Source organism: Sardina pilchardus, chromosome 18 (assembly GCF_963854185.1).
Source record: "Sardina pilchardus chromosome 18, fSarPil1.1, whole genome shotgun sequence".
NCBI lineage: Eukaryota > Metazoa > Chordata > Actinopteri > Clupeiformes > Clupeidae > Sardina > Sardina pilchardus.
The window spans coordinates 22,212,823-22,239,352 of record NC_085011.1 but is presented as its reverse complement, the minus strand read 5'-3'; the positions used below and the strand labels follow the sequence as shown (position 1 = coordinate 22,239,352).

Here is a 26,530-nt window from a genome sequence, read left to right as displayed (position 1 = left end):
CCACCTCCTACCAAACACATGCATGTACACACACATACGCATACACATACGCACACACACACACACACACACACACACACACACACACACACACACACACACACACACACACACACACACACACACACACACACACACACACACACACACACTTCACATCCTCTGCTGCAGGAGGGCTGGCATAAACTGTGAACACCAGTAGTGCCTATACTTAGGCCTGGCGTAGTGTGTATTTAGTGGCTTCTGGCCCTGGCATTGAGTGGATAACGCTCCCATTCCGATGCTCCCATTCGCTCTGTGTGTGTGTGTGTGTGTGTGTGTGTGTGTGTGTGTGTGTGTGTGTGTGTGTGTGTGTGTGTGTGTGTGTAATGGATCATTTGCCATGACACTGCTGGAGTCATTATGAACATGTAACCTCTTCACCCATTCAGTTGGATACAATGTTGTTCTCAGACATCCCTACATTTCCATGAAGTTTATTGTTATGTGGAGGGCATGTGGGGTCAGCACTTGAAAATAATAATAATAAAAAAAATAGTCTATGAACAAATGTTTGTTGCTATTTAGTATCTCTCATGCTGTAGCTCTCACCCACACAGTAAAAGAAAGTCCCTGCCTCATTTTCTATGAAATCCTTGAGTTAAATATTATCACTTCAATACATGATATCACCACAGGCTGCATAAAAAAAAAATAGTTAAAATAAACATATGGCAGCGAACAGCTCCTATACATCAAAAGAGTGTGTGAGTTTGAGTCAGTGAAGAGCGAATAAGTTATGCTAAAAGACATCTGTTCAGCTGTAGGCATGTACCTGTTTAAACTTCAGGGACTTACCTGAGGACGTCCTCGACGCAGAAGCCCTTTGATCTGGCCAGGCTGCTGAGGAAGCTTCTCCTGCTGTGGCCCATGAGCCTCTCCACTATGTACAAGGTCACCTTGGCAAACTTCACCTGGTGGTGGCACTGAGTTCCGGAGCCCTGGGGCCGAGGCCGCTTTTTCGCGGGGGGCAAGGTGGCGGAGTGAAACATCATTTTCTTTTTCTTTCTTTTTCTTCCTCTCTCTCTCTCTCTGTCTTTCTCTTGTCTTTCCTTCCTCTCTCTCCCTTTCTCTCTCTCTCTCTCCCTCTCCCTCTCTCCTGGGTTCCTGCAGGGCTTCTAGGCTTTCTGATTTCTAGGCTGCCTCTGTCGCCTGACATTCATGTCACGCTTCAGCGCTACCTCTGATGCACTCCAGAAGACGGCAGCCCTGGTGCCAGGAGTCTCTTATTTTTTCAGGGTGGGAACAAAAAAAAAACAATGTGACAGTTGAGATGGTGCCTCTGGCAGAAAGGAGGAAATTCTGGTGACAGGTGTCAACGATTTGGTGATTGTGGAGTGGTGTTTAACTGCCAAAACAAAAGCCTGGTGTAGACAGCGGCATGCCTCTCTCCAAAGCACCTTGTGACAGCCCTACTGTGTCAACTATCAGTCACTTCTGATGCATTTCCAGCACCCTTTGTTTTCTTGTTTTCCACAACAGAGTCTCCTGTGTTCCACTCACATATTCAAAAGGTATCTGTTCAACAAAGAGTGTGACAAAACTCACAGAGCAGAGTCTCATTAAATTGGTCAGGTCATGGTTTCATCGTGTGGACCGGATCCAGGACACAGAGTCCAGGGAGTCTGGGGAAACGACTCACCCTGGGAGCGCCGCGGCTGCTGCGCTGTCCGGCAGCCCGCATGACATATGCCGCCTCGCCACAACACGCCGGACCTAATTGGGTCCAGATCTGTACGGAGCCATCTGGACTCCCCACTTTAATTAGTTCAGAGGAACGCACACTCGTCCTTTGATAATTCACCAAATGAGACAAGGCCAACATCCCGAGACTGGGAAGATTCATTGGTGTTTCGACTTTTCCTCTCCATTTTTGGGCTATAGTCTAAATGTGTTTTCAAGATATGACCAACACACTGTGATTATTCCACAGCTTTTGTACGGCCAGCTTCTCATTTTTACTAATGAAACAATACAGTAGCAGGACAGAACTACATATATTATAAATCCAAGTAAATCCTTCATGGATTATGTCATTAGTAAACCCAAAACGCTTTATAAATAACTTCCTGTCAGTAACTGACCCAACTTTATATACTGAGGAATTGGGTTGTTGTGTTGGCTTCGACTATTTCACCCGCCTAATTGTTGCAACGTTTCAGCTCATTTTCTACACAGAAGCCAGAATCATTGGCACGGAACTATCACAGCATAACATCTGCACCGCTCAGTGCAAGAAGACAACCCAAAGGGCTATCCCATTAGGGCAGCCACACTTATGCCCTGCTCTTGCTCCTTCTGTCGAAAAATGCTACCGGAGCATCAAATCACAGTTAATCGTTTCTTCCAGTAAGCCTAAGGTTATTCCTTGTATTGATCTACTGCATTGGACTGCATTAGTTACATGTTAATTCTATTATTATTTTTATTGTATTTTATTATATAGCACTTTACTGTGTTTATTGAGCCGGATTGAATGTTGTGTCTCTCAATGTCGGTTCTTATGAGGGTAATCCTATGTCTTTTATGTCTTGTATTTGGCAGAGAGAGCCCAACCAAAAGGTTTCATTTTACTCTTAATGCACATAGCAATACCACTGAACTTCACTCTAGTGTCAGTCTGCTCTAGTCTTACCTTCTTGTCTCCCCATCTGTGTATTTCTGCTTCTTGCCACTATACCATTTTGATGCACAAGGCATCCTCTCCATCCTCTCCTGGTGTTAATACATTTCTTCAGGTGCAAAAGGGACCTGTGCCTGTGAAAGGTAAAATAAGTTAAAATCAAACTCTCCGCCAAGCAAGGTGAAAAGAGGCAAGGCAGCTGAGACATGACGGAGCTTTCTCACAACCCATTGCACAGACATGTTTACCTTACCATCTTGTGAATGCTTCATTCCTCTGAAAGCTAAACGGAATGATAACTGTCTTTAGCATAGAAGTAGTGAGTTCATTTGTCCAATCCAAGCATATGTCTCAGCAGTACAAGAGCTTCCTGTTCCACTTGCAGTCATAAGGAGTGTGTTGGAGTGGGTGACTGAATAACCTCCCAACAGTAGTACAAATAGTGTTTTCGTTTGCCAAGTAACTCGCCAGAGAGTGTTTAAAAGCAGCAATAACATTTGGGTGAATCCATTCATTTGTCTAGGCACCACAGCCAAGCATATCAAGGCAAGACAGCTATTCTTCCGTTTTTTCAAATATATCCTATTTATGTCATGGTATTGCCTTTGCTTCTGAGATAATATGCCCACTATCTAAAAGCCTTCATTGTTCATTTTGAACTCATGATTTATGCATCAATGGCCTGTTTGGCTGTTTGGATCCGACCACAGCCCTGCCTACAAGATGCGGATGCGGAGGGTGAGTAGGTGAATCATACTAATGAATGTGGATGTCTGTGCTCATACATTACGCAGAATGACTGTCAGGGTGCCTGTGCGCAGACTATTCATAGACACACAGTGTGTGTGTGTGTGTGTGTGTGTGTGTGTGTGTACACGCGTGAGCATGTGCGTGTGTGTATGTGAGTCTGTGCACGAACATGTGTGTGGTAGCTCTAATGCTGAAAGTCAAAGTCTTAATAGCTTGTCACGGGAGGCTCACCGTGACAGTTTATTGTAATTGTTTGCTCCCTTTTTCTCCATCTCTCAAAGCAGTGTGCTCTTGGCCTCGGTCCAAGAACACTGTTGAAAAAAATGACTTGCTCTTTCCCATGTACTATCGGAGGTATACAGCCTCATTACCTCGCCCTGGGTTACTCTCTGATAGATGGTCCACATTAACATCTTTGTTAACTGTTCTAAACAAATTCACTGCCGCTCATAAAATATTGATCTTGCCATTAAAAAAGCATGCATAATCACACCATAGTGTACAAAGATGCCTTCAAGGTACAGATTCAGAAGGTCCACGGTCCTTTAGGGATTGAGGTAAATCCACAGTGTGAGGCTCTGCTGAACAGTCTCAAGCCGCATGAATCCAACCAGCGGTTTAAACAGGCTAGATTATATTTGTTTATTGTTGTTGTTTATGGAGTTTTAAAAGCGATGGATTTTTTTTCGCCTCAAACTAGTGAGCCAGCTCTCAACTTCCTTTCCTTTCCTCTCCTCATTCAAGTCGGATAATCACACTATGTGATGCTTTTAGTGTCCTGAATGAATTTCAGTGTGCGTCTTTGAACAATGAAATGAAGAGATACTTCCAAACATGATGGGATGTTCCGACTCATTCATTTTACACAGACCCTAAAGGTCAACGGCTTGCAGTGCGCTTGGAACTGATGCTAACTGATACATGTCGCTGATGTGAAATATGCTCTCTAACTTGACTCATTGTCCTTAAGAATATATAAAAAAGTCTCAAACATGAATCTCATGAAATGGTGCTGAAAAGCTGTAACGACTGCTTTGTGGAATCCAGTTGCTATTAGTCATTTTGCTTTTTGTGACAGAAACCCTTGAGTGAATTGGATCCCTTTGATTCATGTACCGCATATTCTCCGTTTCTTACATTTTCACCAAGGGAACATTTTCATCAGACATGTTTCATTATTCATCGAAGGAATACCATTTCTCTGTTCTTGGGGAATTCACCTCTTGCTGTGCTGATGGAGTTGGTGTTATGCTATTCCAGCACCGAACACAACCCCTGGTTTGTGCTCTGCAAGTTCCAGAAAGGTTCTTGTACACACATACTGTACACCACACACTAAGGAAAGCGATTTCTTCAACTTTCTATGTATAAAAATGCTTTAAAATGTCCACCTGAGGAAATCTATCCTCCCCACCCACATCGCTAAGCTATTTATGACCCTGAAGATCGAAAGTTTTATGCCTCATTGGCCAACAAAAAAAAAAACATAATTTCCTCCTGAAACTCTTCAGCGGAAAATGAATACATAAACAGGACATCCTTCTATCTATTTCCCATTGCACTCCTATCCTATTTCTCTAAATGTATAATTTAACTCAGCAGTAAGCCTCTCAATCTGTTTCAGTCTGCCCTGTTTTTCATTTCAAATCCCTGCCTTCAACACCTCAGATATTCAATTTGAAGTTATTTAATTATTGAGATATTACAGCATTTAAGTAAATGTCATCTACACTTGCACTGCTCCTTTGGTTTCCTGCTGTAATTATGTGATATGTTCTCTACTGACTTTCCGCAATTCAGCAATGCAGAAAATGAGGGAGAATTTAATTTTCAACCCTCTCTTTTTAATTTGCATCAATAGCATTCAGAACATGATTCTTTTCATGTTTGTCTTGTTAACCCTGCTTGTCCTATGAATACATTTAGTGTCTTCAAAGTGAAACATCTCTCCTGAATGACTACTGTGAGGATATATGAGAAATGTCTCATCTATATCACTTGGAAGTGATAAATACACTCAAGCTAGTACATGGCCTAGGAAGTTGTTATCCTTCTTTTATGGGTATAAAAACAGGTTTGTTTTTATTGCACTTCAATACAGTCTTAATAAGCTTGCTACGCGCAAGATAGATCACTGGCCAGGAAATATATTGGATATATGGTTCCATGAGCCTGTTTGGATCTAGTGAAACCACCATCATGGAAACGGAACATCACAATTCAGTTCTCTATTGTTGGATGTTCATGTCTGTCTCAGTGGGCATGGCATTACAGTTCCTCTTTGGGATATACAGTATCAGCTCTTTTGCATGTGTGCAGTTCATTTCAGGTCTAAAAACACCATCTGCCCATCTGAAGCTGGTCCCCAGCAGCTGGTAGTAGTACGGTACTCAAGCACATTGCTCATGTTGTATGTCAACTAATTCAGTGCACTTTTGAAGCTATCTGCAGTATATGAATACTCTGGCAGGTGCAGTGTCATGCATGTGTACAGTATGTGCTGTATTAAATGTTAACCATGTTTCTATATCTGTTCTTAAATGTTGTGTCACCTCATGTGTTGCGGGTGATGGAGTCTTGTGTATTTGGGTTTTAAACAAGGCTTACTTGAGCAATGTATTATACTACACTACTAGACTAGACTAGAGATATGATTCCGTGTTCTCAACAGTGCACTATTAAAAGAAGCTGATTGTTTTTCTTCCCCAGTCAGCACGTATGACTTTTTTAAAAATTATTACCAGTAACAGGGGACATCAGATTTCCTGTTGGTTTGCTGCGGAGGTCTACTATATCTGTTCAGAAAGTGTACCAAAATAGTTTTTGGTCAGAGGCCTTAAAGTGTTAGATGTATTATGTCATAAGGGATGTGCTTAACTCACTTGCTCAGTGTGCACAGTACATAGATAGAAAACAAAACACGTTAAAGTATATTTGTTTTTTGTGTGTTGTTTCTAATCCATACAAATTTAAAAGGCTACAGCTCACAAAATGTTTGTCTAGGCTACTTTTTGATGTTTATGTACTGTGGTATGATATCTGTGTGTGTCTGTGTATGTTTATGAGTGTGCGTATATATGTGTGTCTGTGTGTAAATTACTGTAATAGTTGAGTGTGTGAACATCAGCGTGTTTGTACGTGTTCACATTGCACTCTTCTGCTTTTTTATACTTCTGGTTAGATGATAACTGCATTTCGTTGTCTCTGTACAAGTACTGCACTAAATGACAATACAGTTTAATCTGATCTCATCTTATCTAATGTAATGTGTGTGTGTGTGTGTGTGTGTGTGTGTGTGAGTGTGTGTGAGCGTGTGTGTGTGTGTGTGTGCGTGCTCGTGCATGTACACGTACATGATATGTCCAAACAAAGGAAGTGCTATTAAATACAGAGAAGAGCGAGACAGCACTTCCTCTTGGCCACAGCCTGCCTGCCTGCCTGCCGTCCACCTCGGGGGAGCCTCGGTCGGGGCCAGTGAGAGAGCCATGGCCCAGAGCCTGCCGAGCAGGGAGCAGTGTGAGAGCTGGGACCCAGCCGAGGTGGCCAGCTTCCTGAGCCAGGTGAATGGATAGAGGCTTCACCCTCGCCTCTGGAGGTCCTCATTGGTTCATGTTTTTTTATTACTATTAGCCACAGCTTATACGTTGATTTCGCAACATTTCTTCAGCTATGAGGTTAATACAAAGGGTCAGTTAATACGGTGTTAATATGGTCTTGTTTTTTTTAACTTGCATAAAATACTGTCCTTATACACAGTGTGGCTAATACACAGGAAATGACTGTAATGTTTATATGGTATTACTGTAAGGGGTTATCTGGCCAGTGACTCAAACAGCACCTAAGTAAGGTGTTGGAGGGCTTCCAGCAGAAGTAGAAGTTGTGTTGGCCTGTGTCAGCATACTCACTGGCATAGACAGCTTTGGTGTCCCATATGTACTGTAACTGTGATTTTTTTCAGCCAGTTAAACTGTAATGGCTACAGCGTGGTTATGTGTGTGCTCTGCTGCCCACAGAATGGGATGTGGGAATGTGCCTCTACTGTGAGCAGAATGAACATGGATGGAAGCTGGTTTCTGGTATGTACCCTTTTGATGCCAAGCATCCTGGAAGAATTCAACAGGCAGATCGGCAGCTCATTTAAAAACAAATCCATCATGTAGGCCTACAGTACTTGATGATTAAATTACTCCAGAGAGAAGACTGTTTTGGCTGTTATAATTATAGACATGGACGCAATTCTGTCAGTTATTTTGGTGATTTTTTACGATCAAAACCAACTCATGGGGATTTCACGTCATTAGATCTACTCTGAGACAAGTTTGTCTAACCAACATATTCAGTCCTACACTGGCTAACTTTTGTCACTATCTTCCAACAAATATTTTCACAGATGCTTAACAGGGATTACAGTATTTGGAAACTAATCTCAAGTGAGAGTTGATTCTGAAAGGAACTTTTCAGAAGAGCTTCTTAACAGATGTGTTCAAGAGTCAAAGTAAGGGTGAGGTTACTAACAGTGAAGGAAGTTGCATAGAGTAGTAAGACTATTTAGTTTCCAAGTCGTGTACATGCTGTGGCATTTCTGGTTTTGCATCATGCAGTTTCTCCCACAGCCTCAGACACCAGGGGCTAGACTCTCAGGTACTAGCCTATAGTGTATAGTATTGTCCCCTCTAAAGTGTGGTGCTGTCTGCCTCATCGTTTTAGTCGTCATCATCACCATCATCATCATCTTCTTCATCATAACCGCCATTATCATTGTTTGGTCCTGCACTCAAGGATTCTTTTGATTCAGTTAGGACTATTCATGATCTCCATTCATCTGCCATACATGCTCTAGCAAGCACAGTTGTCAACTTGGGCCTGTCGACACGCTCATTGGTTAACCCTGGGGCCGTTGTCATGGTTTCATGGGGTTGAGGCCATGGTGGTGCAGTGGTTTGCATCGTTGCTTTCAGTCAGCTCACGTTCAGTTTCTGAACACCAATCTTCTAAATACTCCTTGTTACTTCTAATAACCTTCACCTCTCATGAGGGAAAATGTGGTCAGATAATTATTATTTTGTTTTACTGGAGAGCTAATTAGTTTTCATAAGTGTAAGTATTGACTGAATGGTGATAAGTAGACATCAATATCTAAACCACATCAGTCTATTGTCTCAGCAGCCTGCTTGGTTGGGTTTCAAGAAGTCGTTACTGCACAATGTTGCTTCCTTATTTCAGACATTTGATTGAAAACTATACCTATTTTAGTCCTAGTGAAGGGATGTTAGCTAGTGCTGTGCTCCTGATAAATATCAGAAGGAATCTATATTTTACGTGTGCTTTTGAGGTACTTTTGCATTTACAGTAATATCATTTATTATTTCATGTGGGGTTTTTGGAGGGAAATCAATCCAACAGAGATTAAACCGAGGTCAATTGATTGAACTGATAAATATTTTAAACATGGGCTTTGATGGACCACACCAAGTTGCTCTGATCTAAAATATGCACAGGCCTATTGACAGCATCAGTCAGGTATGTGTGTAGTCTGCCTGGACCCTTAGTTTCAGAGTTTTGGCTCCATACACGTGGAATTCCAAGTAGCTTCCGCAAATGTCAAAACATCACAGAATTGAGTGTGTTAGTGAATAACTCACAAACTGAGGCAAATCACCCAGATGGGCTAGGCAGTGCCTGAGTCGCCATATGGAGAACTAAGGGCCTAAATATTGGTAGAAATATGTGCACAATGACTCTGAAGGTGTGTGTGTGTGTGTGTGTGTGTGTGTGTGTGTGTGTGTGTGTGTGCGCATGTGTGTGTTGCTCCTGTTGAGTGAGTGAGTGAGTGTGTGTGTGTGTGTGTGTGTGTGTGTGTGTGTGTGTGTGTGTGTGTGTGTGTGTGTGTGTGTGTGTATGCGTGAGTGTGTGTGTGTGCTCATCTCACCCCACAAAAGTCCTCCTGTGTGGGAGACGAGGCCGGCATATTTATTTGTGGTTTGATGCATTAAACCATCTGGCCTCCAGCGGGTAGCGCTGGCATAATGAACAGGTGGACAATAATATACGCAGGGCGACAAAGCGTCGGGAGGAAAAACAAACTGTGCCCGAGTTCTGCATTTGGACGGCAGCCATACAATTGGAGAAATAAGACATTACTTAAGCATGGGCATTCAAGCCTTGCATCACCTTGTTTCACATGGTTCAGTCAGCCATACTACTAATCCGTACTGGTGAGCTGAGGAGAGCTAACTGAAGATGCCATGCTTGTGGGCAGACTATCAAAGTATGAGGCATAAGTGTGACCCCAACATCTTACATTTTTTTTGGTTTGTTTGTTTTTAGAGGGCAGGAGTTAAGGTGATATTTTGGCTGCAGGGACGAGGATCATATGAACCAATATTTTGCAAAGGTTCTTTGTTTCTTCTTTGTTTCCTGAAATGGCAACTGCTGATCGCCTGGCTTGATTGACCTGCAATCCCACGATCCACACCAACAACAAACAAAGAATGAGAGAGGGATGGTATATAGAGACAAAAGGTGCCTTTTTAAACTATCACAGTGCCTGAGGTGTCTATGACAGACAGATGGAGAAGGAGAAAGACAGAGAGAGGGTAGGGTAAAGAGCGAAAGGGCGAGAGAGACTTTTCATTATGCAGGAATGGTTGTCTGGCTGTGGACTGCCCGTCTCCCTGACCGTTGGTAAGCCTAGCTATAAATAATTCAGTCTAGACAGAATGGGAGGCTTTATATTTTATTCAGTGTCAAAAGGCTAAGCAGATGTTTTCATTTTTAACCTGCTTCTTTTCTTGAGTTGTGTATTGTGTGTGCGTGTGTTTCTCTGTGTGTGTTTCTATGTATTTATCCCTGTTTGTGTGTGTGTGTGTGTGTGTGTGTGTGTGTGTGTGTGTGTGTGTGTGTGTGTGTGTGTGTGTGTGTGTGTGTGTGTGTGTTTGTGTGTGTGTGTGTGAGAGAGAGAGAAACAGAGAGAGAGAGAGAGTAATGAAAGTTGTAAAGTAAACTGACCATTTCCCTCATTTGTCTCATTCCTGGACATCACCAACTGAGCCAATAGACCATTCCACTCCTGCCGAATACGTCTGTGCTACTCTAGAATAGCCCATCAGTGAAATAGCTGTGGTTATCCACCAGCCTACTGAGAACAATTTGTCACAGCTTTAACTTCCAGCATGATGAAAGTCATTGTAACCACTCATTTGGAGAAAGAAAGGGAACTCTGTAAGTAAAGAGCAAGGGGAAGGTAGAGAGACAGGACCTTTGGTGGCTTCGCTTAATAAATTATAAATTTAGAGAATGCATAATTGATTGGGATTTGCAGCATATTTTATGCTAATCAGATCACGGTAATCCCTTGTTCCAGAAATGAGGCTGACTCTCTCTTTCCATCAAAGAAACCATAAAATAATTTTTATTAACATTCATGAAGAGGTGACTGATATGAGGCAATATAGAATCCATCATTTCAGTTATGCCCAAGGTTATGTAAGGTGCTTGAACAGGATATGGGGCTGTAATATTACAAAGTGATGAGTTTCACATACCCCACATTTAACCCATGTTAAATGTGGCAAGAGGAGGTTACCCACTGGGAGGGTGTAAAACTTGAAGTAGAATACCACTACTTGGAAGGTGGAGCCATCTTGTGGTGAAATAATTTAGTTGTTCCTTGTGGAGAGAAAACCGTATCACTGATAGCATTGACTGCTGTTCAGGTCATGTCAATTTAAATGGTGTCCAATTTCACATATAAAAAGGATTTCAGGAAAATCATATGTTGCTAAAAAGGGAAATTGTTGTTGGAATCACACTACACATTCACAAACTATTTCAAAATGTGCAACATCCAGCATTGGCCCAGTTTCCCAGATTTGTTACAGTAAGAAGCTCTTAAGTGCTAAGAACTTCTTAGGAGCGTTCTTAGAACATTCTTAGAGCACTCCTAAGAATTTCTTAGCACTTAAGAGCTTCTTAACGAATCTGGGAAACCCGGCCAATCGTTAAAATGCCACAAACCAAAGGGAAATATATTTTTCTTTGTGTGACAGCTAAATCAGCAGCATATTGAGATCTCACCTGTTACCTCTTTCCTATTGAAATACCATTTAAATTGGACGAGAGGGGGTGTATTTCTCAGCTGCAGAAGTCCAATTTACTGTAAGATCACCTTAACCTCTAAAAATACTGTTTTTCTTCTTCTCTCGTCTTATTTTTCCTAAGAGTCCCTTAGGAGAAACGAGTGAGATTGCATTTCAAATGAGAAATAATATAAATAGAGTTTCTCTCGGACTGCCATAGATAGCCAATTTTGTTTAGTTGTGAAAATGGCTAAGATGTTGCAACTTCCTCTTTGAGTATAAAATTAAGTAGGCTAAGGTGTGAGAAAACAAATGTACAAATGAAGAGAAGCAGTTGGGGGGAGCCAGACTAGGGATCACGCCAGATTCATTTTAAGGCAAAATAAAACTATATAAAGTATAGAATGTGTCTAGTATAGTATAATTTTTGGATCCCGTGAGGGAAATTCGGCTGCTGCATTTATCCCAATTCGTGAATTAACGCACACAGTGAGGTGAACCACACACTAGAGCAGTGAGCAGCCTGCCCAGCAGCGGCGCTCAGGGAGCAGTGGGGGGTTAGGTGTCTTGCTCAAGGGCACTTCAGCCGTGGACCGGTTGGGGATCAAGCCGGTAACCCTCCGGTTACAAGTTCGAAGCCCTAACCAGTAGGCCACGGCTGCCCTCTTTTCTGTTGTACTGTATCTGTGTTTTACTTTTGGAAATAAACAGTTATTGATGTTGAGCTCCTTTTTTTCTATTTTCACAGAATATCACAGACATCGATCTCAGCAAATTTAGTCCTATACACAGACCGTAAGTTACTCACTTCACACGTATCGTGACTCCCTGATGTGATTAATTGACTGCACACTCATGACAAATCATAAAGGTTCTGATGCAATCAAAGTACAAATATAAAGGTCTAACCAATAGCCTATATTTGACCACACAGTGGCTCAGTTTTGCTTGGGCTCTTACTTCCCTTTGAGCTGAGTTAAACTACTGTGCTAAAGGAAGTCACAACAGATGATACCATAACAAGTTTATGTAAATTAGCATTATTGCATTGTCTATGCACATTCATGAATGAATTCTAGAATGCAAGTGGTAGAGCAAGAAAATTAGATGTTGAGCAATGCAACCCCAGCAATAGTCAGGGGGAAAAGAACAGGGAACACATGCAATGTTTAAAGCTGAAGTAGGGGAGACCGGGGCTGGTTGGCACAGGGGCAGGTTGGCACACGCTTATTCTCCAGGCCCCTAGAGGGTCCAGCTACAAAATTCAAACACTGGCATGATGCCTATTTTGAGTATAGCTAGTCCACTTAAGTAAGAAGTTTGAAAGTCATTAACTCTTGAGGTGAGGGAAACTTTTTGATTTTGTGACGTCAAAACTAAGAATATGCACCTCCCACTAAATTCATTCTAGAAAGGTGATAGTTAGGGACAGAAACATTTAAATATTGCAATTGATAGATAGGGGATCTAGCTATAATTTGATATTAAGTTTGAAATCCTGTGATGTTTGATGCTAACAGACTAACATGATTTGTGTCAAAAGTTCTGTGCTAATGTGGACGGGGCAGGTTGGCACACTTATTTCGGGGTTGGTTGGCACATGTATTGAAGCCTATTATTATTATATTATTACTAATATTATACAATTAAGACATATTCTACATATAATACTAACTAATAATAACAATAATACTAATAGAAACAATATTATTATTATTACTACTACTATTTAGTAGTAGCCTAGGCTAGTAGGTAGTAGGCCTATAGTAGTTATTATGCAGCCTATTAGAATTACCACAAAAGTTGTTGATACAGGCTTATTTTATATCAGGCTTAGCCTATGTGTCATTATATGATCAATATATAGATCAATAATAGAAAATAGATTGTATTTCATTATTTTACTTGTTAAATGTGTGTTATGTAGCCTATATGAATAGACATATAATAATATGATATCACAATATGATACAATTTACTCCCTTTTGACTATAAAATTAGAATGTTCCATTATCCTACAGTAAATCATATTTGAAAGATTCAGTATTCAGTTATTATTGAATAGCCTATGTGTTCTTTGATACTATTTCCTACAGAACACAGCAGTTTAAATGTGTGCCAACCAACCCCACCTACATGTGCCAACCAACCCCGTGCTGGGGCAGGTTGGCACAACTGTGCAACGCCCTTTTAATCATATATAAATGAAAGCAAGGGATAATTAACCAACAGTGCATGTGCCTGATTTTTAACTGAGATCTAAACCTTTCATTGTATCATAGTTTCGGAGTTTTAAAGCAATGTATGACAGAGAAATATGACTAAGAGTAAAAAGTGTGCCAACCAGCCCCGGTCTCCCCTAACAACTGGGTTTCTTGGACATGAGTCAAAGGCATGTAAAAATATGAAAGAAGGAAATTATAGAATAACACTACAGCTATCTTCAAAATTGTGAAAAGTTAAGGATGCTGTTTTTTTCAGGCTGTTTTGATCAAAATGTTCAGGGATGTCATTATTGTTCATTGTCACGTAGGCCTATATGCTGGTGCTGGTAGAGGCCTACACCAAAATATTGTTTTATAATAAAGGGACACTCTTTTAGTAAATGCTGCTATAATTAGGCTAAACTAGAGAGAGAAGAGTAATAAGCCCTTCCACACAGGGACGCTGCTAGGATATTTGGGTGACAGACAATAATTCGATAATAGGCTATGGGGGAGGGGGCTCTATAGGAAAGGAAATACGAATCTATACCCTTTAATTTAGCAGATGTTCTAACTTTCAATAAAGTACAGTGGGCTACAGGTAGGCTACATTGCTATGCACATAGGATATTGCATTTTGCGTTAACATCGTGTTTCACTAGCCATATCAACTATTAGGAGTAGGTTACACACAACCACCACATTTGTTAGCCTAACAGCTTTTCCTCATTTATTGTCCAACATTGTTACGTGCGTGATAATGGCTTGTGGGCCTATATTCAGCTGGCCTACGGGAATATTGCCAGTTTTTTGTCAAGCCAACACAATTAAGCTGGGCTACTGAGATTTGTCACATTAGTCACATTATTACATTATTATTATTATTTTTAACCGGCTTGCCTGATTGTATTTTGCTGAAAGAAAGAAAGAAAGAAAGAAAGAAAACGGAACAAAAATTGTTTCGCTCTCTTACCGTGTTGTTGGTGCATATCAACAGAGACACTTTGCTATAACCCACTGTGTCAATGCAAAGTAGTTTTTTTCTGACAGTGACATATTCTGTCGATGACCAATCGCGTACGCATATGGCGACAGCCTATTCCGTAATACAGGCGCATGAGCTATGACAGCGCGGCATGTTCAGGCAAAACAGTGGGGAACAGACGTTCACTCTCGAGACCCACATTTTTGACAGAGAATGGATAAACTGAGCAAAATAGCAGCTCCCGCCAATGAAAAGCTACGGTAGGAGTGTGTGAAATGACTTTACAAACTTGGAGTCACTGTTTGATTTAGTGTAACTTATTCCTAACTTTATCTATATATCTATCTATCCCATGGTCTATGTGTGTGTGTGTGTGTGTGTGTGTGTGTGTGTGTGTGTGTGTGTGTGTGTGTGTGTGTGCGTGCGTGCGTGCGTGCGTGCGTGCGTGCGTGTGTGTGTGTGTGCGTGTGTGTGTGTGTGTGTGTGTGAGTGTTTTATAATAAAATGTTGGGTGACATTTTAATTGGGTAAAATGGACTGAGTGAAATTGCCATGTGTTTTAATGCTTTTCAGGCAACTACAGAAGATGGTTCAGGACATCAAAAAGAATGATGACAGTATCCTCAACAGACTGAAAAGGCAAGCTCTAACAATCTCATGCCATGTCAGAAATGATCACCTTATCAGAAATTCGTTTAATATTATTACTAAGTCAGTTGTTGTGAACAGATATCTGGGAGCCTTGTGTGCAATTAATGTCGGAGCCATTCTGTAAGGTTTCATAGTTTGCAAGAGAGCTCCTTTTGTCAGGGCTAGAGGCTTTTCTTCTGTTTTGATGGTAGTTCAGTCCATTGCTAATTGTAGACTGTTTCACAGAGAGAGAGAGAGAGAGAGACACTGGAGGGATTAAGCCCAAAGCTGTGTTTGAGGGTTGAAACAAAGATCTTATTCCTCTTTTTCAGAATGGAAAGACAGAATGGTTACCACACAGACACAGCAATACAATGTGGGTGTACTAGTTGTCTCTGAAAATAGACAGAGCAGGAGGGAAACATCTGCAGACAGATGGCTTTAGCCTTGCGGTCTCACTTCCACTTCTGTCTAAGAGCGATGAGACCTGTACTTACTGTTGGACTGGCCTTGCCATGATACTATGCCTGCATGAGATCTTGCATTGCAGTTGACAATTTGTGCACAGAAAGGACTCACAGGCTCTTTCACTGAGTTATGATGAGTTCTCAGTCACATCTTTGCAAAGTTATAGAGGGATTGGTTTCCTCTATGGCTCAAAGTCGAGGGATTTCTAATAACATTGAGGATGAGAAATGATGGGAAGTGATAACATGTTGGTAGTAAGGTGAGGAACCGAAATATTGCAATCAAGTAGAATTGATCAGGAAAAAAATGACCCAGAATTAAACTATTAGTATTACTCACTACAATAATCACTTCTTGCAAACTGAGAAATGGTATCAATGGTAAAATGGTTAAATAGAGAAAAGGGGAGTATAGACGTGAGAAGATCTCAGTTAAGTGAAGAAACATGGTAACAGAGAATTGCTGGCAAAACACAGACTAGATTTGCACAATATAATCCTCTCTCGAGCCATTGCTTACTGTATGTGAAAGTGAACGAAAGATTACTTTGGAATTATAAAATACCGATTGAAGAAAGTGTACAGATTGATCGGTATTCCTGAGAAATTACACACTGCCTTTAGACTGCCAGGCCGATCTGCCGGCGATTGGATTGCAGCTCAGGCTGGAAACCTGCACATTTATCTCTCTTGCTTCTGTTCCACTTTTGTGAGAACCAATCACAAACTGGCTTGTCCACAAGGCACACCTGGGTCATTGGTCTGATTGGTTGAAAGACTATCCAGAGTCATTTGAACTATGGCCATTGATCATGTTTTGTGCAGTAGAAATACAGCACAGACTCCCTAGACTAATATTCAATCTCAAAAGATTGACTACACTAGGCCAGTGTTTCTTAACTGGTGTGTTGGGAGCCAAAAGTGGGTTGCAGAACTGTTCTGGGTGGGTCAAGGAACTTGTGGTTAAAAATAAATTAAAAATCGGCAATTTAAAATGTTACCTTATCACATCTGAATTTATTTTGATAAATAAACAATAATTTTAGCGGTAAACACTAATAGCCTTCCCTGAATGTTTGAAGTAGGCTAGAATATGAATTCACTTAAAAATCGAGAACAAAATAGGACAGAATCTCTAGTGTGCAGTAGCCTAAATTGCTGGGTCACGATTAGATTCCAAAAATTTCACACGTTCCACTTTTGCCTTAAATAGCCTAATTCCTGCACATTTTGTTTTGCTCAGACCTCATAATGTGCCTACTGTATGGGCCAAGTCTTCTTTAAAAAGTCTGCTTTTGGAGCAAGATATTTGAATGATAAGTCTGGTTGTTCCCCCACTAACTGCAGGTTTCAGAATGAGCAAGCAGCTCTCATTCGCAAAACTGGAAGAAGTACATTGGACCGGTATGAGAAAAGTGTTTTTTTTTTTGTTTGTTTGTTTTTGGACCAAAGTTTTGTTGCGCTTGTCTTACTCTTCGTCAGCTAGAATGTTGTACGGCGCCACCACACCAATGAAGTTTCAGTACTAGTGCTTTTTTCGTACTAAGCATACAGTCATGTACGTCACTAATCATATCTCTCCGGAGTGCATTTATTCATGCTGGCTAACGTCGTTGTGTAACAAGATGCTTGCCTGTTTGCTTCACTACAGTGTCACTTATGCCTGTTTTTAGAGATGCACACTAACCCCAAAAGAGGATATGAAGCACTCGCCTGTCTTGCGTATGTGTGCATGAGCTGGAATAACCACAAACCTGTTGTACATGTGTTGTGCACAAGTTCGTGTGTGTCCCAAGATATCTGTCTCAAAAAAGATTTTGTCCCATATGGTAGGAACTGCATTTTCGGTCCTCAAGACTGACTGCATTTCCTGTTTTTTTTGCTGTTTATTCATTATGCCTGATAGTACAATGGGTCAGTTCTTTGTTTTGTTCACAAAATCAAAGTGTAGATGTGTTTTTTGTAGGATGAAAAACAAGGCACCTCCTCGATTACCTGCACGAGACTACAGAGGTACAGTATGTGAAAAGCAATGTTTGATGTAAATACCGGCAGTTACAACACTAGTTTGACACAGGTTCATTTCTTTAATAAGACTAGTTCCGCACCAAGGATGGTAGGTATTATGGAGGTCTGATGAAGGCCCCAGGTCAAATTTTATTGTTTAATAATAATATTGATATGGAGTGAGACACTTCTCTACCCTTTCTGAATGATTTACCAGTAGCCAGCATCTCGCCAGTAGTCTTTGGTGTGGGCTACAATTACCTTGAATATTATGAAAGTAGACTATCTTGGGACTCCCTCGCCGTCCTATTATTGTCCTGTTTCCTTTTGCTTATTACAGGACATAGGTCAAAGACGTGTTTCCCAAAGACAGGTTGTGCCTTGACAGTCATAACTAAGAGAGTGTTTTCAAAATGATGGTCTGACACTGACCAATTGCTCTGTGTTGTCTTTGCACAGAGGACAATGGAGACGGGAGGAACTGTTCCGAATCAGACTCCGTAAGTGCACATGGCTTTAAGTTGTGAAACAGCATTTTACAGTGTGCTACTTGTCAATACTCCAATGTCTCAGGAGTTCAATTTCACACCCTGTGAAATGATTAGTTTGCAATACATTGGAAACATTATGGAACCCTCTAGATATTTAAGGCGGAAAAATACGCTACTGCAAATGAAGCCATCTAATAGTGAAATAGTGGATGCTGATTTAACATTGCAGGACAATGACACATATGAGGACCCACAGGCTGAGCATGATGACAGCTATGAGCCACCACCATGTGAGAGAGTTTTCAACCCTACCCCCTCCATGTCTGCACAGAGAGGAGAGTACGCAGGTATGTTAAGTCCTGCACCTGCACCAGACACATCATTACACAAGACTTTACACAAAGCTCTTATAGATAGATATACTGTAGACTAAGCCATAATCATTGTATGTCCTTATTGGGCCCTATCTTTATGGTCAGAAACCTGAAACACATGGTCTGCATATACAGTAGTTTTTTTTGCCTTTATTATGATAAGACAGTGAAGAGGTAGACAGGAAACAAGTGGGAGAGAGAGATGTGGGATCGGGACATGACCGCAGGCCGGATTCGAACCTTGGTCCCCGTGAGCATTCCGACCTGTATATGGTATGAGCGCTGTAGGCGCATATACAGTAGTTTAAGCACAATTAGGGCATTGCCAGGTGCATTGTTGAAGAGGGTTGTTCTTATGTTTCTTAATTAGTCATGGTTGTGATTTGGGCGTAACATCCATTAAACCAATTAGAGTGGCATCTGTCCTTCCCTTTAAGAGCAAAGAGAACAACATTAAACAGTCTGTTGGTATTTTGAGGATGAGTGAGTGCATATCTGCAGAGGAAATCTGTTTGCATGCAAGACCATTTATGCATCACCACGATTCCACTAAACCTTGCATTACTAAAACATGTGTGTGAGTAGGCCTATAGCCTACATCTTCATCACTTGCCTAATATTTTGAACTCAATAGTACTGCGGTTTCAGGTTGGATATTCAATATATACTGTACATTGTGGCCGGTTTCACTCAGTCGAATTTTCAACCTGAAATTAACTGCTCTGTGGTGTCATAGACTTACAGTTAGTTATTTACTTTCGATTGACTGACAAGGGGTTACAATGGAAAGCATAGCCTGAAAAAAGCAACACCCACGCAGACCAGTCATGTATGTTGCCTGAGACTCATTGCTGTCTCACTGTTACATTACGCCTTATGCGCCTTTCACTTTAGCCCAGGTTTTTTTCTTGGTCAGTGGTTAATTTTTTTCATGGGTGCATTTGACAAACTGGAGCATTTGGCAGAAAAAAATCATAACTTTATTGGAAGATAGGAACAAGACTGCTCAGCAGCGAGTGTAAGATAGGGCCTGATGACTTAACTGTCATGAACAATGGGAACTGTTGTCTAATGTACATACACACATTCATTCAAATTCTACACACATTCATTTAATCTTATTTATACATATTCTGAGAACACCTCTCATGGAATATTTTGAACCCATACTGCTTTGGTTCTAAATATAGTGTTTAGTCCGTGAGTGAAGCCTTTGCGACTTGCATATGGCAAACCAGGTGAAGCGTGAAGATCACCATCTTGTTTGTGTGAAAAGGTTCTTGCAACTTTAGTCATTCTTCTACTTCCTGTTTCTTCTACGTTGTTCCACTTCTCTTTTCCAGACAGGTGCCCCAGGAGACCGAGCCCAGCCCCTCGCATTGCTCAGCGACACCGAGCCCCTATTCCACCCATCAAGACCCACTCAGAAGAGGAGGATGAGGTAAGCCCCCCGGAGAATTAGTTTTAGCTCTCATTAGCTAAGTCAGCTATAGGTAGCTGTAGTTTGCAAGCAGGTGAATATTTCCACTTTATAAATGTGGTAACAAGTATCGGGAGCCACTTCTCGAAACCTGACTGTCTCATTCTGATTGAACATGCCTTTCCTAACATAACATTTGTTCGTACATAAAATATTTATGTTTATTCAAATGGTTTCAGGAAATCAATAGTGTGGTAAACAGTGCTATATTTTGCTCCCAAGTGCATGTTTTGCAAAGCTGTATTAGCTATTTGGCATACAGTCAGAATCTTCACTCACGGATTTCAAACTGTGACACTAGGTAGCTGGTATTCATAGACATACAGAAAACAGTACCTCAGAATCTCTGACGTTTGATACATTTATTTGGAAGACATTTCTAAGAAGCCTCTTATAGCAATTATTTATCAACTTGGGTTTAAATACTCAATGTGCATTTTTACCATATTTGACCATAATGATCCTTCTCTCAAAAGATCTAACCATTTTGTCTGATATGACTTTTCACCGTAATGGTGAACAAATGTTTTCATTAAGTAGGTAGTTAATATGTTCTGTTATCATTAGCTGAATTTGAACCCATATCATGTTGTCTCATTCTCGCGGTCTCATTTCTCTCTAGGATTATGTCAAGCCAGAGGCAGCTACGGACGATGACTACATTGAGCCATCAGATAATTCTCAGTGTAAGTCAGGCTCCAATGACAAAACAAACATCAGGAGCCATACGTTTGGAACGTAAGGAAGGATGCTATAGAATAATCTCCTTAACACTGTGGTTGTGTTGTGTTGATGTTGGTTGTATAGGCCCTCCTGTGAACAGAGTTATCAAGCCAATGAGGCCCCGTTGTGTACCACCACAAGGTACTTTTACAGGTAGGTCCAAATGCATACGGTATGTGGGATGCAGATCTGTACAGTATTACATATGTAATATATAATATAATGTTTCAGTTGTCAGAGTGATAATACACAGACATAATGTTTTATTCATAGATGTATATGAGGTTCCGGACACAGATGTAAGTATAAGTTTTATCAGTTACCAACTCTAAAATAATATGACAGTTGCAGTGATCCTGAACAGCGTGGAGCAAAAAGTACACTTAAAGCAACACTAAAGAGTTTTTTGTACCTTAAAATAATGTTTCCAGAATCATTTCAGTGGTTCATCAATTTGTAACAGGGGAACGGCGCTTCTGCATTCACTTCTCGGCTATAACTGCTCTATATCTACCTTGTCTGTGGACATTGTTATTTGCTCGATAAACAAATAGCGTACGTGCGACAGAGGAAAATTGCTTTAGTGTTGCTTTAAATGGAAACATTATTCAGTCACTGTCACTGTCTTAGTTTAAAATGTCTTACTTTCCAAATATTCTTAAATTCATTACAAATGAATTGTGTCCATCTCTTAACAGGATGGCGTTTCAAAATCAAGGTCAGTGTCACCATATCTCATATGCTACCCTGTTTGCAAAAATGTTGGGATGCACGCATCAAATTAAAGATTTTGGATATGGGATTGTATTTGCAAATTGTTTCATTTGACAAGGCATACATGCCATGCCATGAATTCAATGATTCATTCACTCATTCTTTCACCATAGAAAAAAAAATCAGTGTTTGTCTCATAGAAACAACTGCCCTATGACTGTATTGTCAATATGTTCTCATCGTGACAGTTATGGTCAGTCCTCATGACCCATCAGCCACTCACCCTTTCAGCTTCTGCTTTTCCCACCCATGTCAGCATTTTAAAACAAAAACTCCTGTGAGTCATCACTTACCGTGGGTGTTTGGCTTTTCTTCCGCAGGTCCAGTTCTCATCTTCAGCCTCCCCCACAGAGGATGCCCCCCATTCCCAGCCCACGGTACTGCACTCTTTCAGTCTCAAGGCCAAGAAGAAACCTGCCCATTTGTTAAAGTGAAACTCCGGTCTAACAACAGCCTAGGGTCTATATTTGGATGATAATGAGTGTAACTTTTTGTTTGGGGCCAAAACGACACCACTGAATATGATACATATATTGTCTGACTGTATCACATAATCATTGCCAAATATTTTCAGATTATGTAATTGGAACATTGTATATGAGCTTAAGAACCTCTTTTGAACAGTCCAAATGAATTTAGTCAAATTAGTCTTTCCATGCTGTGCACCAGAGCATGTTGTCCTGTTAGTTTGAAGGTTTTAAACAGAGAGTGCAAGCCAACATTCTGATGTCTCTGTGGCTTTTGTCCTCCCAGACTGCATAAGCGGAAGCCAGCACCTCCGCCCAAGCCAGTAAGTTATCCTCTGCTCTGACACACTCATGCTTCAATTACAGTAGTATGATTAAAATGATGATAAACAGCCTGTAATTCCTTTGGGTGTATATGGTCTCTCTCTCTCTGTACATGTGTGTACATGTGTGTGTGTGTGTGTGTGTGTGTGTGTGTGTGTGTGTGTGTGTGTGTGTGTGAGAGTGTGTGTGTGTGTGTGTGTGTGTGTGTGTGTGTGTGTGTGTGTGTGTGTATGTGTGTGTGTGTGTGTGTGTGTGTGTGTGTGTGTGTGTGTGTGTGTGTGTGTGTGTGTGTGTGTGTGTGTGTGTGTGTGTGTGTGTGTGTATGTGTGTGTGTGTGTGTGTGTGTGTGTGTGTGTGTGTGTGTGTGTGTGTGTGTGTGTGTGTGTGTGTGTGTGTGAGAGTGTGTGTGTGTGTGTGTGTGTGTGTGTGTGTGTGTGTGTGTGTGTGTATGTGTGTGTGTGTGTGTGTGTGTGTGTGTGTGTGTGTGTGTGTGTGTGTGTGTTTTTGATGTGTTGCAAAAGTTGCAAAATACATGACATTTCTGTATCTACATTATGCTCCCCAGTCTTTCGTGTTTTAACTCAAGAGAAAGACTTATTCTCTGTGTATCTTTATTACGCTGTTTCTTGTTTCCCAACAGGAACCTGTTGATGCTGCTGCTGATGATGATGATAATGATGATGAAGAATATGAGATCTGCGATGGAGTTGAAAGTCTGAATTTCTCTTTATCCATTACATTTTACAATAATTCTAACCTACAGTAATTTCCCGCATATAAACTGCATTGTGTATAAGCCGCAGGACAGTGTTTTATGCAAGTTAAAAGAAACAAAACCATTATTAACACCATATTAACTGCCCCTTCTGTATTAACCTCATAGCTGAAGAAATTTTGCAAAATCAATGTATAAGCTAATAGTCGGGAAATTACGGGTAGTCATTTATTTATCAGCTTTCATTCTTCACCTGTCATCACAGCAGCTGTCTCACATGTTATTTCAGATATGAGTGTGAAGACAGACAAATTTTCCCCTACACTTCCCATGCCTCTACCAAGGGAACCGTATGTATTAACAATTAACTGAAAAGTAGACGCCACAATGTCTCTCTCTTTCAGTATCAAAACGCTAACTTTATTTATTGTTCCAGGAGGAGAAATCTACCACCAAAACCGGTATGCATTTTTAGTTTCTTTCCATCATTGAAGTATGTAGTATGAGTAGTGTCTTTCTGGTGGATTCCTGTATACATACATTTCTATGCAACGTCACGAAATACGTGTATTGTGTTCCTTTTTTTTGTTCCAGAAAACACCAAGCATTCCAGGCAAAGGCCATGAAGGTACCACCTAATTAAGTTAAAAGTTCCACAATACACATATTCTATTCAGGAGTTTTTAGTGGAAACATGCTAAGAGCTAATTACATGAACTACTACACTGTGTTTTTTCCTTGATTTGCCAACAAAATGAATTCACCATCCACAAGGAAATCTACACTCAAATGCTCATGTGCTACAGAACTAAACACTGCTAAGTTTGTGCGCTGAAATATACATGTATACCACATCCTCACACTCCTCACTCATGCACTTACCCTATTATATGATGCAATGATCCGAGGGCTTTTTAATGGGTCTGTTCTAGCTTCGCTCCATGGACGGCCAAGTCCACCAGAACCCTCACACAAGGGTTTCCACCTGGCTAGGTAAGCCCAGAGTCAGGACGCAGAAGTATTGCATCTCTGTGGAATCTTGTTTCCTCTTTCGTGTCTAAAGTCCCATATTCTACTTTCTCCCACAGGTTTCCTGTACCTCAGGGTGAGAAAGAAACTTTTTCACTATTTCTCTGCCTTGTCACCACCACCACACCATGTCAGAAAATAAATCACATAAGGTTATACAGAGTTGCTTTTATTATGCTATCGGAGTATGGTCACAGATAAATAATTTTATTTTGTGATGTACTGTATATTTTTGTGTACTTTTAAAAATACTTCGCTTTACAACATCCAGCAGGAACAGAGCATGAAAGTAGAGAATCAGAGGAGGTAAGATCACTAATCTCCACCTTGGCTTTAACAGTGATTACAGTCAGTAGCCAAATGAGTAGTTTTATGTTGCAATTGGCTTTGTTAAATGAAAGACAGTGCTCCCTTATCAAGCCATTTTCATTTGATAGTCATGCTTACTTGGAACTGATGATCATAACTTTGGCATTGGCATGGTGCTATTTTTAAGTTGAAAGTTGGCACCAGTGTTGCCATTGTATTTAGCAAGAGCTGACATGTTTGACCTACTGAGGAGACGGTTATATCTCCCTTGTCATGCTATAACTTAATGAACATACTGGTCAGGTCAGCAGTTGGCTTCTCAGAATAGACACAGATACATGGACAATCAAAGGAGTTCTAAAACGTCAAATAAAACACACAACTTCTGCTTTTCAGAAAGCCAATGTTCTCAAGAAACCCTGGTATGCTAGCACATGTGACCGCAAGATGGCTGAAAAAGTGTTGTTGCGTGCAAACAAGGCAAGTCTGACCTGTATAATTCAATGAGTGCCTACATGTACATGTATCCATTTTGTCAGGGAGGTTTTGAATATATTTTAACGACACATAACTCCTTATTACCATAATTACATCCTTTGAGCATTGTGGTGAATGCTAACAAAATAATTTTGCTCAACCAGTAATTATATTTGGAAATTGCTTGGATGAAACAAAGAAAATGGCACACAATTAATTAGCATGTGGTTCAAATTTGTTCAGAATGGCTGTCTGACGGTTTTATCACTTCAGGACGGAGCGTACCTGGTGAGAAAGAGCTCGGGGCATGACACACAACAACCTTTCACCCTGGTGGTGTTCTACAATGACCATGTCTACAACATCCCCATCCGCTTCATCCCTACCTCACAGCAGTACGCCCTGGGCAGGGAGAAGATGGGAGAGGAGGTAGGGTGGATGTCTTTGTCCTTTGTTTGCATTTTTTTTGCTGAAAAAGATATAATGTAATGCATAACTCTTTTTTTTAGTAAATAATATTAATTGGACTGTTAATAAATAAGTCGTTTTTCCTCCCTGTAATCACTGACTACCACACTGACTGTGAGTGCTGTAATTGAAAGCTCAGTGCCACTGTAGCTATTTGGCCCTTAAGCCTGAGTTGGCATCCTCTAAAGGGACACTTCACCGATTAGCATTAAGCTTTGTATCTTTAGAAAACCAGTCATGTTTTTAAATGGTCGTGCATCATTCCCTCAGTTTGCCTTGAGATGGGAGAAATACGGATTTCAATGAAACCCATGAATAGGACTTCCTGCTTTCAATGATGTAAAATTATGATTTTTACATCATTGAAAGCAGGAAGTCCAACATTGAAATCCGTATTTCTCCCATCTCAAGGCAAACTGAGGGAATGATGCACGACCATTCAAAAACATGACTGGTTTTCTAAAGATACAAAGCTTAATGCTAATTGGTGAAGTGTCCCTTTAAGGTGTGATTGGTAATAAGAAGTGACTAGGGTTAGGTACCAATGGTGCACAAGCAGTATCACTTCCTCAGTCCTCCCATTTCTGTTTCCCCTGAAGCATTTCAGCTCTGTCTGGCACATCATCGAGCACCATCAGCGCAACTCTCTGGTTTTGATTGACAGCCAGAGCAACACCAAAGACTCCACCAAGCTGCTGCATCCCATCCAGGTCTGAGAGTGTTGACCTGGGGCTCCAGCAGAGGCCAGAAGCAATATGGCTCCGGACGTCTGGACTTACCTCCGAAAAGGCCAATGTACAGATGAACTGTGTCTGAAACTGACCAAAAACTTTTCTTAGTATATACACAGACCATGACTTGACTCGGAAGTATGGATATACAGTATGCATGGATGTTTTGATGTACCGTATAGTAATGTATAATAATACCAGGGATGACATGTTTAAACAGTGCACATGTACATTCCGTTGGACTGTTAACATTGCTATATGTTTTATAAATTTGATTGCAGTTTTCACATTTTCATTTATATATTCATTTATATATTCAAACACCATTACATTCAGCATGTCTTTTGTTAGTTTAGGATCCACAAACACTACATACATAACAACT

General features: G+C 40.7%; 2 protein-coding genes across 7 annotated transcripts in view; one reads left to right on the top strand and one right to left on the bottom strand.

Moving 5' to 3' along the window:
• Positions 1 to 1,186, bottom strand: part of dntt (deoxynucleotidyltransferase, terminal) — a 69,523-nt gene extending 68,337 nt beyond the window's left edge. The window contains exon 1 of the mRNA XM_062519596.1: positions 838 to 1,186. Coding sequence (XP_062375580.1) covers positions 838 to 1,034 — 197 coding nt within the window. The 5' untranslated portion in view covers positions 1,035 to 1,186. The remainder of the gene's footprint in view (positions 1 to 837) is intronic.
• Positions 1,187 to 6,831: 5,645 nt separating this feature from the next.
• Positions 6,832 to 26,434, top strand: blnk (B cell linker). 6 transcript variants are annotated; one of them, XM_062519302.1, is made up of 25 exons: positions 6,835 to 6,972; positions 7,426 to 7,488; positions 12,239 to 12,285; positions 15,253 to 15,318; positions 17,124 to 17,180; positions 17,743 to 17,789; positions 18,243 to 18,283; positions 18,504 to 18,621; positions 19,992 to 20,089; positions 20,751 to 20,814; positions 20,936 to 21,004; positions 21,125 to 21,150; positions 21,550 to 21,569; positions 21,946 to 22,002; positions 22,379 to 22,415; positions 23,057 to 23,129; positions 23,421 to 23,481; positions 23,568 to 23,592; positions 23,726 to 23,759; positions 24,064 to 24,124; positions 24,220 to 24,236; positions 24,435 to 24,466; positions 24,866 to 24,949; positions 25,220 to 25,375; positions 26,014 to 26,434. In XM_062519302.1, exons 1-25 carry the CDS (start codon positions 6,898 to 6,900, stop codon positions 26,128 to 26,130), a joined length of 1,545 nt encoding a protein of 514 aa, XP_062375286.1. In that variant the 5' UTR covers positions 6,835 to 6,897; the 3' UTR covers positions 26,131 to 26,434. The 6 variants fall into 6 exon arrangements, with proteins under 6 accessions (XP_062375289.1, XP_062375286.1, XP_062375285.1 ...); XM_062519301.1 differs by having other exon boundaries at positions 24,432 to 24,466; XM_062519305.1 differs by lacking the exon at positions 12,239 to 12,285 and having other exon boundaries at positions 6,832 to 6,972; positions 24,432 to 24,466.
• The last annotated feature ends 96 nt before the right edge of the window (positions 26,435 to 26,530 follow it).

Coding starts and splice junctions, on each gene's coding strand:
- blnk (XM_062519301.1), top strand. CDS start 6,898: ATGGCCCAGAGCCTGCCGAGCAGGGAGCAGTGTGAGAGCTGGGACCCA. Junction 18,622..19,991: donor ACAGAGAGGAGAGTACGCAG/GTATGTTAAGTC, acceptor TCTCTTTTCCAG/ACAGGTGCCCCAGGAGACCG. Junction 23,760..24,063: donor TCCAGGCAAAGGCCATGAAG/GTACCACCTAAT, acceptor GGTCTGTTCTAG/CTTCGCTCCATGGACGGCCA.